This window comes from Oncorhynchus masou, chromosome 18 (genome assembly GCF_036934945.1).
Source record: "Oncorhynchus masou masou isolate Uvic2021 chromosome 18, UVic_Omas_1.1, whole genome shotgun sequence".
Classification (NCBI taxonomy): Eukaryota; Metazoa; Chordata; class Actinopteri; order Salmoniformes; family Salmonidae; genus Oncorhynchus; species Oncorhynchus masou.
Window position 1 is genome coordinate 1,433,569 of NC_088229.1, and position 12,629 is coordinate 1,446,197.

The window sequence follows — 12,629 nt, forward strand, 5'->3', positions numbered from 1 at the left end:
AAGGAGACGACCTCTGGCTGGGTATGACCTCTGGCTGGGTAGGGAGATGACCTCTGGCTGAGTAGGGAGATGACCTCTGGCTGGGTAGGGAGATGACCTCTGGCTGAGTAGAGAGATGACCTCTGGCCGGGTAGCGAGATGACCTCTGGCTGGATAGCGAGTTGACCTCTGGCTGGGTAGGGAGATGACCTCTGGCTGAGTAAGGAGGTGACCTTTGGCTGGGTAGCGAGATGACCTCTGGCTGGGTAGGGAGATGACCTCTGGCTGGGTAGGGAGATGACCTCTGGCTGGGTAGGGAGAAGACCTCTGGCTGGGTAGCGAGATGACCTCTGGCTCGGTAGCGAGATGACCTCTGGCTGGGTAGGGAGATGACCTCTGGCTGGGTAGGAAGATGACCTCTGGCTGAGTAAGGAGATGACCTCTGGCTGGGTAGGGAGATGACCTCTGGCAGAGTAAGGAGATGACCTCTGGCAGAGTAAGGAGATGACCTCTGGCTGAGTAAGGAGATGACCTCTGGCTGGGTAGGGAGATGACCTCTGGCTGGGTAGGGAGATGACCTCTGGCTGGGTAGGGGGGTGACCTCTGGCTGGGTAGGGGGATGACCTCTGGCTGGGTAGGGGGTGACCTCTGGCTGGGTAGGGGGATGACCTCTGGCTGGGTAGGGGGATGACCTCTGGCTGGGTAGGGGGATGACCTCTGGCTGGGTAGGGGGATGACCTCTGGCTGGGTAGGGGGATGACCTCTGGCTGGGTAGGGGGATGACCTCTGGCTGAGTAGGGAGATGTTGTGTGGCCTGAATGACATTCAAACTCTGTTAGTTGTGAATGACATTGGTGGTGGTGGTGGTGATGATGATGGTGATGATGATGAAGACAGTAGTGGTGATGATGATGGTAATGAGGAAGACAGTAGTGGTGATGATGGTGGTGATGATGAAGACAGTAGTGGTGATGATGATGGTAATGATGAAGACAGTAGTGGTGATGATGAAGACAGTAGTGGTGATGATGATGGTAATGATGAAGACAGTCGTGATGATGATGGTGGTGATGATGAAGACAGTAGTGGTGATGATGATGATGATGATGATGATGATGGTAATGATGAAGACAGTAGTGATGATGGTGGTGATGATGAAGACAGTAATGGTGATGATGATGGTGGTGATGACGAAGACAGTAGTGTGATGATGAAGACAGTAGTGGTGATGATGTTGGTGGTGATGATGAAGACATTAGTGATGATGATTGTGATGATGATGAAGACAGTAGTGGTGATGATGAAGACAGTGGTAGTGATGATGAAGATGGTGATGATGATGAAGACAGTGATGGTGATGGTGGTGATGAAGACAATGGTAGTGATGATGATGATGATGATGAAGACGGTGATGAAGACAGTAGTGATGATGTTGGTTGTGATGATGATGAAGACAGTAGTGGTGATGATGATGGCAATGATGAAGACAGTAGTGGCGATGAAGATGATGACGGTAATGATGAAGACAGTAGTGGTTATGATGATGGTGATGATGATGATGATGAAGACATTAGTGGTGATGATGATGGTAATGATGAAGACAGTAATGGTGCTGATGATGATGAAGACAGTAGTGGTGATTATGATGGTGGTGATGATGAAGACAGTAGTGGTGATGATGATGGTGGTGATGATGAAGACAGTAGTGATTATGAAGACAATAATGGTGTAGATGATGGTAATGATAAAGACAGTAGTGGTGATGATGATGGTGGTGATAATGAAGACAGTAGTGGTGATGATGATGGTAATGATGGTGGTGATGATGAAGACAGTAGTGGTGATGATGATAATGAATACAGTAGTTGTGATGATGGTGGTGATGATGAAGACAGTAGTGGTGATGATGGTGGTGATGATGAAGACAGTAGTGGTGATGATGGTGGTGATGATGAAGACAGTAGTGGTGATGATGAAGACAGTAGTGGTGATGATGGTGGGGATGATGAAGACAGTAGTGGTGATGATGGTGGGGATGATGAAGACAGTAGTGGTGATGGTGATGGTGGTGATAATGAAGACAGTAGTGATGATGATGATTATGGTGGTGATGATGAAGACAATAGTGGTGATGATTATGATGATGGTGGTGATGATGAAGACAGTAGTGGTGATGATGATGGTGGTGATGATGAAGACATTAGTGATGATGATTGTGATGATGATGAAGACAGTAGTGGTGATGATGATGGTGGTGATGATGAAGACAGTAGTGTGATGATGATGGTGGGGATGATGAAGACAGTAGTGGTGATGATGAAGACAGTCGTGATGATGATGGTGGTGATTATGAAGACAGTAGTGGTGATGATGGTGAAGACAGTTGTGGTGATGGTTATGATGATGATGGTGGTAATGATGAAGACAGTAATGCTGATGATGGTGGTGGTGATGATGGTGATGATGATGATGAAGATGATGAAGACAGTAGTGGTGATTATGATGGTCGTGATGATGAAGACAGTAGTGGTGATGATGGTGGTGATAATGAAGACAGTAGTGGTGATGATGATGATGGTGGTGATGATGAAGACAGTAGTGGTGATGATGAAGACAGAAGTGGTGATGATGGTGGGGATGATGAAGACAGTAATGGTGATGATGATGGTGGTGATGATGAAGACAGTAGTGGTGATGGTGATGATGATGGTGGTGATGATGAAGACAGTAGTGGTGATGGTGATGGTGGTGATGATGAAGACAGTAATGGTGATGATGAAGACAGTAGTGGTGATGATGATGATGGAGGTGATGATGAAGACAGTAGTGGTGATGATGATGATGAAGACAGTAGTGGTGATGGTGATGGTGGTGATGGTGATGATGAAGACAGTAATGGTGATGATGGTGTGGATGATGAAGACAGTAGTGGTGATGATGATGATGGTGGTGATAATGAAGACAGTAGTGGTGATGATGAAGACAGTAGTGGTGATGATGATGATGGAGGTGATGATGAAGACAGTAGTGGTGATGATGATGATGAAGACAGTAGTGGTGATGATGATGGTGGTGATGATGAAGACAGTAGTGGTGATGATGGTGGTGGTGATAATGAAGACAGTAGTGATGATGAAGACTGTGGTGGTGATGATGAAGACAATAATGGTGTAGATGATGGTAATGATAAAGACAGTAGTGGTGATGATGGTGATGATGAAGACAGTAGTGGGGATGATGATGGTGGTGGTGATAATGAAGACAGTAGTGTGATGATGATGGTGATGATGATGGTAATGATGAAGACAGTAGTGGTGATGATGATGGTTGTGATGATGAAGACAGTAGTGGTGATGATGATGGTGGTGATGATGAAGACAGTGGTGGTGATGATGATGGTGGTGATGATGAAGACAGTAGTGATGATGAAGACTGTGGCTGTGATGATGAAGACAATAATGGTGTAGATGATGGTAATGATAAAGACAGTAGTGGTGATGATGATGATGGTGATGATGAAGACAGTAGTGGTGATGATGATGGTGGTGATAATGAAGACAGTAGTGTGATGATGATGGTGATGATGATGGTAATGATGGAGACAGTAGTGGTGATGGTGATGGTGGTGATGATGAAGACAGTAGTGGTGATGATGATGGTGGTGATGATGAAGACAGTAGTGGTGATGATGGTGGTGATGATGAAGACAGTAGTGGTGATTATGATGGTGGTGATGATGAAGACAGTAGTGGTGATGATGGTGGTGATAATGAAGACTGTAGTTGTGATGATGATGATGATGGTGATGATGATGAAGACAGTAGTGGTGATGATGGTGGTGATGATGAAGACAGTAGTGGTGATGATGGTGGTGATAATGAAGACAGTAGTGGTGATGATGATGGTGGTGGTGATGATGAAGACAGTAGTAGTTGTGATGATGATGGTGGTGATGATGAAGACAGTAGTGGTGATGATGAAGACAGTAGTGGTGATGATGGTGGGGATGATGAAGACCGTAATGGTGATGATGGTGGTGATGATGAAGACAGTAATGGTGATGATGGTGGGGATGATGAAGACCGTAATGGTGATGATGGTGGTGATGATGAAGACAGTAATGGTGATGATGGTGGTGATGATGAAGACAGTAGTGGTGATGATGGTGGTGATGATGAAGACAGTAATGGTGATGATGGTGGTGGTGGTGATGATGAAGACAGTAGTAGTTGTGATGATGATGGTGGTGATGATGAAGACAGTAGTGGTGATGATGAAGACAGTAGTGGTGATGATGGTGGGGATGATGAAGACCGTAATGGTGATGATGGTGGTGATGATGAAGACAGTAATGGTGATGATGGTGTGGATGATGAAGACCGTAATGGTGATGATGGTGGTGATGATGAAGACAGTAATGGTGATGATGGTGGTGATGATGAAGACAGTAGTGGTGATGATGGTGGTGATGATGAAGACAGTAATGGTGATGATGGTGGTGATGATGAAGACAGTAATGGTGATGATGGTGGTGATGATGAAGACAGTAGTGGTGATGATGGTGGTGATGATGCAGACAGTAATGGTGATGATGATGGTGGTGATGATGAAGACAGTAGTGGTGATGATGGTGGGGATGATGAAGACCGTAATGGTGATGATGGTGGTGATGATGAAGACAGTAATGGTGATGATGGTGGTGATGATGAAGACAGTAATTGTGATGATGGTGGTGATGATGAAGACAGTAGTGGTGATGATGGTGGTGATGATGCAGACAGTAATGGTGATGATGATGGTGGTGATGATGAAGACAGTAGTGGTGATGATGGTGATGATGATCGTGATGATGAAGACAGTAATGGTGATGATGGTGTGGATGATGAAGACAGTAGTGGTGATGATGATGGTGGTGATAATGAAGACAGTAGTGATGATGATGATGATGGTGGTGATAATGAAGACAGTAGTGGTGATGATGATGATGGTGGTGATGAAGACAGTAGTGTTGATGATGATGAAGACAGTAGTGGTGATGATGATGGTGGTGATGATGAAGACAGTAGTGGTGATGATGATGGTGGTGATAATGAAGACAGTAGTGATGATGAAGACTGTGGTGGTGATGATGAAGACAATAATGGTGAAGATGATGGTAATGATAAAGACCGTAGTGGTGATGATGGTGATGATGAAGACAGTAGTGGTGATGATGATGGTGGTGGTGATAATGAAGACAGTAGTGTGATGATGATGGTGATGATGATGGTAATGATGAAGACAGTAGTGGTGATGATGATGGTGGTGGTGATGAAGACAGTAGTGGTGATGATGATGGTGGTGATGATGAAGACAGTGGTGGTGATGATGGTGGTGATGATGAAGACAGTAATGGTGATGATGATGATGAAGACAGTAGTGGTGATGATGATGGTGGTGGTGATAATGAAGACAGTAGTGTGATGATGATGGTGATGATGATGGTAATGATGAAGACAGTAGTGGTGATGATGATGGTGGTGATGATGAAGACAGTAGTGGTGATGGTGATGGTGGTGATGATGAAGACAGTAGTGGTGATGATTGTGGTGATAATGAAGACAGTAGTGGTGATGATGATCGTGGTGATGATGATGGTGATAATGAAGACAGTAGTGGTGATGATGGTGGTTATGATGAAGACAGTAATGGTGATGATGATGATGAAGACAGTAGTGGTGATGATGATGGTGGTGATGATGAAGACAGTAGTGGTGATGATGGTGGTCATAATGAAGACAGTAGTGGTGATGATGATGGTGGTGATGATGAAGACAGTAGTGGTGATGATGATGGTGAAGACAGTAGTGGTAATTATGATGGTGGTGATGATGAAGACAGTAGTGGTGATGATGATGGTGAAGACAGTAGTGGTGATTATGATGGTGGTGCTGTTGAAGACAGTAGTGGTGATGATGATGGTGAAGACAGTAGTGGTGATTATGATGGTGGTGATGATGAAGACAGTAGTGGTGATGATGGTTTTGATAATGAAGACAGTAGTGGTGATGATGATGGTAGTGATAATGAAGAGCGTAGTGGTGATGATGATGATGGTGGTGATGATGAAGACAGTAGTGGTGATGATGAAGACAGTAGTGGTGATGATGGTGGTGATGATGAAGACAGTAGTGGTGATTATGATGGTGGTGATGATGAAGACAGTAGTGGTGATAATGAAGACAGTAGTGGTGATGATGATGGTGGTGATGATGAAGACAGTAGTGGTGATGATGATGGTGAAGACAGTAGTGGTGATTATGATGGTGGTGATGATGAAGACAGTAGTGGTGATGATGGTGGTGATAATGAAGAGAGTAGTGGTGATGATGATGGTGGTGATGATGAAGACAGTAGTGGTGATGATGATTGTGGTGATGATGAAGACAGTAGTGGTGATAATGAAGACAGTAGTGGTGATGATGATGGTGGTGATGATGAAGACAGTAGTGGTGATTATGATGGTGGTGATAATGAAGACAGTAGTGGTGATGATGGTGGTGATAATGAAGACAGTAGTGGTGATGATGATGGTGGTGATGATGAAGACAGTAGTGGTGATGATGATGGTGGTGATGATGAAGACAGTAGTGGTGATGATGGTGGTGATAATGAAGACAGTAGTGGTGATGATGATGGTGGTGATGATGAAGACAGTAGTGGTGATGATGATGGTGGTGATAATGAATACAGTAGTGGTGATGATGAAGACAGTAGTGGTGATGATGGTGGTGATGATGAAGACAGTAATGGTGATGATGATGATGAAGACAGTAGTGGTGATGATGGTGGTGATAAGAAGACAGTAGTGGTGATAATGATGATGGTGGTGATGAAGACAGTAGTGGTGATGATGATGGTGGTGATGATGAAGACAGTAGTGGTGATGATGGTGGTGATGATGAAGACAGTAGTGATGATGATGATGATGGTGGTGATGATGAAGACAGTAGTCGTGATGATGATGATGATGATGGTGGTGATGATGAAGACAGTAGTCGTGATGATGATGATGATGATGGTGATAATGAAGACAGTAGTAGTGATGATGATGGTGGTGGTGATGATGAAGACAGTAGTGGTGATGAAGACGGTAATGGTGATGATGGTGGTGATGAAGACAGTAGTGTTGATGATGATGGTGGTGATGATGAAGACAGTATTGGTGATGATGATGGTGAAGACAGTAGTGGTGATTAAGATGGTAGTGATGATGAAGACAGTAGTGGTGATGATGGTGGTGGTGATGATGAAGACAGTAGTGGTGATGATGATGGTGGTGATGATGAAGACAGTAGTGGTGATGATGAAGACAGTTGTGGTGATGATGGTGGTGATGATGAAGACAGTAGTGGTGATTATGATGGTGGTGATAATGAAGACAGTAGTGGTGATGATGATGGTGGTGTTGATGATGACAGTAGTGGTGATGATGAAGACAGTAGTGGTGATGATGGTGGTGATGATGAAGACAGTAATGGTGATGATGATGATGAAGACAGTAGTGTTGATTATAATGGTGGTGATGATGAAGACAGTAGTGGTGATGTTGATGGTGGTGTTGATGATGAAGACAGTAGTGATGATGATGGTGGTTATTGTGGAGATGATGAAGACAGTGGTGATGATGATGATGAAGACAGTAGTGATGATGATGGTGGTGGTGATGGTAGTGATGATGAAGACAGTAGTGATGATGATGGTGGTGTTGGTGATGATGAAGAACGTAGTGATGATGGTGGGGGTGGTGATAATGATGATGATGGTGACGAAGAGGAAAGTGTGTGTCTCCCTGTAGAACCGAGCCAACATGACGTATGAGAAGATGTCTCGTGCTCTGAGACACTACTACAAACTCAACATCATCAAAAAAGAACCAGGACAGAAACTACTCTTCAGGTGGGGAACACACACACACACAAACACACGCAGAAACACATACACACAGAAACACACACACACAAACACACACACGCAGAAACACACACAAACACACACACGCAGAAACACACACACAGAAACACACACTCAGCCCTTCTCCTCTCTCCAGGTTCCTGAAGACCCCTCAGGAGATCAAGCGACACAGAGTGGACCGCCTCGACTTAGCAGATTCCCCTTCACACTCACCTTCACACTCACCCTCACTCTCACCCTCACACTCACCCCGGCGGGACTTCAGTGAGGATGGTTTGGAGGTGTCCCCTGAATACAGCGCCCCAAGCTCTAACCCCCTGAGCATGACGGTATGAACATGGGTTCCCCTGTGGTGAGGTATTGGCTCTCTTGCACTGTGAAATGGCTATGCTCTTCAGCAGTAATCTACAACCCACTATCACACTGTGGAAACTTTCTGGAAGTTCCCCCCCCCAAAACAAAACACTATTCGTCAGTAAAGAACAGAGTTGTCTGATCACAAACTTTTACTAAAATCTGCAGCTTCGTGAATTACAGCATCACTTTAAAACTATACACACAATTACTACAACTAACAGTCCGGTTTCCGGTTCTTCCTGGGTCTGCCGTGGGACTTGTCAAATGCGCTAGGTAAATAGAATTGTAATATGATCAAAATAAAAGTTGCACATTACAAGCAGGTCCCACACGCTAATCCCTGTCCCCATTAGTAGCTGGGGTGAGTAATTCATTTGATCATAATATTTACCTTTGCTTCTGTACATATTTTCAAACTCTGAATTTGTGGAATGAATGAAATTGTTTGTTTTTTTATGTGTTTTTTTTATTTTTTATGATTTGTTGTTGTTGTGTCAAATTGCCGATTGGCAACCCATCCCTTACGGGATTAAATGACACATGGTAGAAAGGACAATAGAGGATAACATGAGTTTCGTTCACTACTTCTTCAAGGTCACAATAGTTACATAGGCCTTCCTCTTCCACTGTGAGCAGTTAATGCTGTTCTTTCATAACACAGACCCCAAAGCAATTCCGGGGGAGACAAATAGATGAATTTGAAAAGGACACATCATAGATGTTATGCTGGGAGGTACATGTTCATTCCCCCCGACCTCAGCTTGTCACCATAGAACAAAGAAACAGGATGCCACATACACCCCCCCCTCTCACCTGGGGTTGACCAATCAGAAGTCCTTGCATTACAACTGGGCAGACCAATGAAAACATAGCACACATAGCTCTGTGGAATGTCAGGACTGACATACCATAGATTCTATCCAGCTGTTGAACTGAGACCATAGATTCTAACCAGCTGTTGAACTGAGACCATAGATTCTAACCAGCTGTTGAACTGAGACCATAGATTCTAACCAGCTGTTGAACTGAGACCATAGATTCTAACCAGCTGTTGAACTGAGACCATAGATTCTATCCAGCTGTTGAACTGACACCATAGATTCTAACCAGCTGTTGAACTGAGACCATAGATTCTATCCAGCTGTTGAACTGAGACCATAGATTCTATCCAGCTGTTGAACTGAGACCATAGATTCTATCCAGCTGTTGAACTGAGACCATAGATTCTATCCAGCTGTTGAACTGAGACCATAGATTCTATCCAGCTGTTGAACTGAGACCATAGATTCTAACCAGCTGTTGAACTGAGACCATAGATTCTATCCAGCTGTTGAACTGAGACCATAGATTCTATCCAGCTGTTGAACTGAGACCATAGATTCTATCCAGCTGTTGAACTGAGACCATAGATTCTAACCAGCTGTTGAACTGAGACCATAGATTCTAACCAGCTGTTGAACTGAGACCATAGATTCTAACCAGCTGTTGAACTGAGACCATAGATTCTAACCAGCTGTTGAACTGAGACCATAGATTCTATCCAGCTGTTGAACTGAGACCATAGATTCTATCCAGCTGTTGAACTGAGACCATAGATTCTATCCAGCTGTTGAACTGAGACCATAGATTCTAACCAGCTGTTGAACTGAGACCATAGATTCTAACCAGCTGTTGAACTGAGACCATAGATTCTAACCAGCTGTTGAACTGAGACCATAGATTCTAACCAGCTGTTGAACTGAGACCATAGATTCTAACCAGCTGTTGAACTGAGACCATAGATTCTAACCAGCTGTTGAACTGAGACCATAGATTCTAACCAGCTGTTGAACTGAGACCATAGATTCTATCCAGCTGTTGAACTGAGACCATAGATTCTAACCAACTGTTGAACTGAGACCATAGATTCTATCCAGCTGTTGAACTGAGACCATAGATTCTAACCAGCTGTTGAACTGAGACCATAGATTCTAACCAGCTGTTGAACTGAGACCATTGATTCTAACCAGCTGTTGAACTGAGACCATAGATTCTAACCAGCTGTTGAACTGAGACCATAGATTCTATCCAGCTGTTGAACTGAGACCATAGATTCTAACCAGCTGTTGAACTGAGACCATAGATTCTAACCCGCTGTTGAACTGAGACCATAGATTCTAACCAGCTGTTGAACTGAGACCATAGATTCTAACCAGCTGTTGAACTGAGACCATAGATTCTAACCAGCTGTTGAACTGAGACCATAGATTCTAACCAGCTGTTGAACTGAGACTATAGATTCTATCCAGCTGTTGAACTGAGACCATAGATTCTAACCAGCTGTTGAACCGAGACTATAGATTCTAACCAGCTGTTGAACCGAGACCATAGATTCTAACCAGCTGTTGAACCGAGACCATAGATTCTAACCAGCTGTTGAACTGAGACCATAGATTCTATCCAGCTGTTGAACTGAGACCATAGATTCTAACCAGCTGTTGAACTGAGACCATAGATTCTAACCAGCTGTTGAACTGAGACCAAACTATTTCCATTATTCATTCCCTATTGACCATTATTCCTCTATTTAGCTGTTCGTCCTCTACATTTTCATCTTCAAAATATACTGACCTGTTTCAATACGCAAAGGCAGTATCCCTGATCTTACCAGTGCACATAGCAATCTCTTGCTTTTTGGTAGGTCATACATTTTAATTTTTTATTTAACCTTTATTTAACTAGGCAAGTCAGTTAAGAACAAATTCTTATTTTCAATGACGGCCTAGGAACAGTGCCTGTTCAGGGGCAGAACGACAGATTTGTACCTTGTCAGGGATTCGAACTTGCAACCTTTCGGCTGCTAGTCCAACGCTCTAACCACTAGGCTACCCTGCCGCCCCATAATATCTCTCACATACCAATTCACCCTGAATCAAACAGAAGGTTCTCAATTTGGGTTTATGGTTAATCTCCTCCACCCAATTTTATTTTTTAAATATTGCATCAGCAGTTGTTTTTTAATCATATCTATGTCTCCCTTCATTTGGTTTTCGTACAGATGTTCACAGTCAGCCTGTTGGAAAAGGTCAGGCATGTCAGTTGCCCAGACTCCCCTATGGACAGATCCATACATACCTTCCATCTCCCCTCACAGGGTTCCCCCCCCATGTCCCCCATGTCCCCAGTTATTACAACTATAGGTGCAAACTTGTGGACACCTAAAAAGTAACGTACTGCTCTGTTATGGACATGTTCCTCGTAGCACCTCACACACCTGCTGAATATCCCAGATCTGACCTGTTTCAATACACACAGAGACAATATCCCTCTTAGCACCTCACACTCCTGCTGAATATCCCAGATCTGACCTGTTTCAATACACACAGAGACAATATCCCTCTTAGCACCTCACACTCCTGCTGAATATCCCAGATCTGACCTGTTTCAATACACAGAGACAATATCCCTCTTAGCACCTCACACTCCTGCTGAATAGTCCCTAACAGGACACACACATGTCTGATACACTGTACTATAAAGGCCTGATTGGTGAAATGGTGCAGAGATGGATGCCCTTCTGGAAGGTTCTCCCATCTCCACAGAGGAACTCTTGTTCCAGGTTGTACCTTTTTTGAATAGTCCAGAACAGGACACACACATGTCTGATATGGTTTGGAATACGTAGCATAATCAATATCTTTGAGTGGTTTTTGTTCTCCCTACCACTCCCCCAAGATCTCTACTTGCTGAGTCGGCCTGGGCACATGTTCTGTTTTGAAAGGTAATGTGTTCATCAATAAAAATACCCTAATATTTATAATTGCTAGCAAACTCAACAATGTCTTCACTAAAACAAAACTGAAAAACACTTCTCTTAGTAACTGTTTTTCTCAAATGCATTATCTGTGTTTCTGTCTGGTTGATCATGAGTCTCCATCTTTAACACCAAGTCATTATCTGTGTTTCTGTCTGGTTGATCATGAGTCTCCATCCTTAACACCAAGTCATTATCTGTGTTTCTGTCTGGTTGATCATGAGTCTCCATCTTTAACACCAAGTCATTATCTGTGTTTCTGTCTGGTTGATCATGAGTCTCCATCTTTAACACCAAGTCATTATCTGTGTTTCTGTCTGGTTGATCATGAGTCTCCATCTTTAACACCAAGTCATTATCTGTGTTTCTGTCTGGTTGATCATGAGTCTCCATCTTTAACACCAAGTCATTATCTGTGTTTCTGTCTGGTTGATCATGAGTCTCCATCTTTAACACCAAGTCATTGACTGTGTTTTAGTCTGGTTGATCATGAGTCTCCATCTTTAACACCAAGTCATTGACTGCAGGTCTTGTTCAGTTTCTGACA

General features: G+C 43.6%; 1 protein-coding gene across 1 annotated transcript in view; it reads left to right on the plus strand.

Annotated features, from left to right (window-relative positions):
* Positions 1 to 8,378, plus strand: part of etv7 (ETS variant transcription factor 7) — a 29,113-nt gene extending 20,735 nt beyond the window's left edge. The window contains exons 7-8 of the mRNA XM_064921979.1: positions 7,817 to 7,917; positions 8,069 to 8,378. Of these exons, the coding sequence (XP_064778051.1) occupies positions 7,817 to 7,917; positions 8,069 to 8,267 (300 nt within the window). The 3' untranslated portion in view covers positions 8,268 to 8,378. The remainder of the gene's footprint in view (positions 1 to 7,816; positions 7,918 to 8,068) is intronic.
* The last annotated feature ends 4,251 nt before the right edge of the window (positions 8,379 to 12,629 follow it).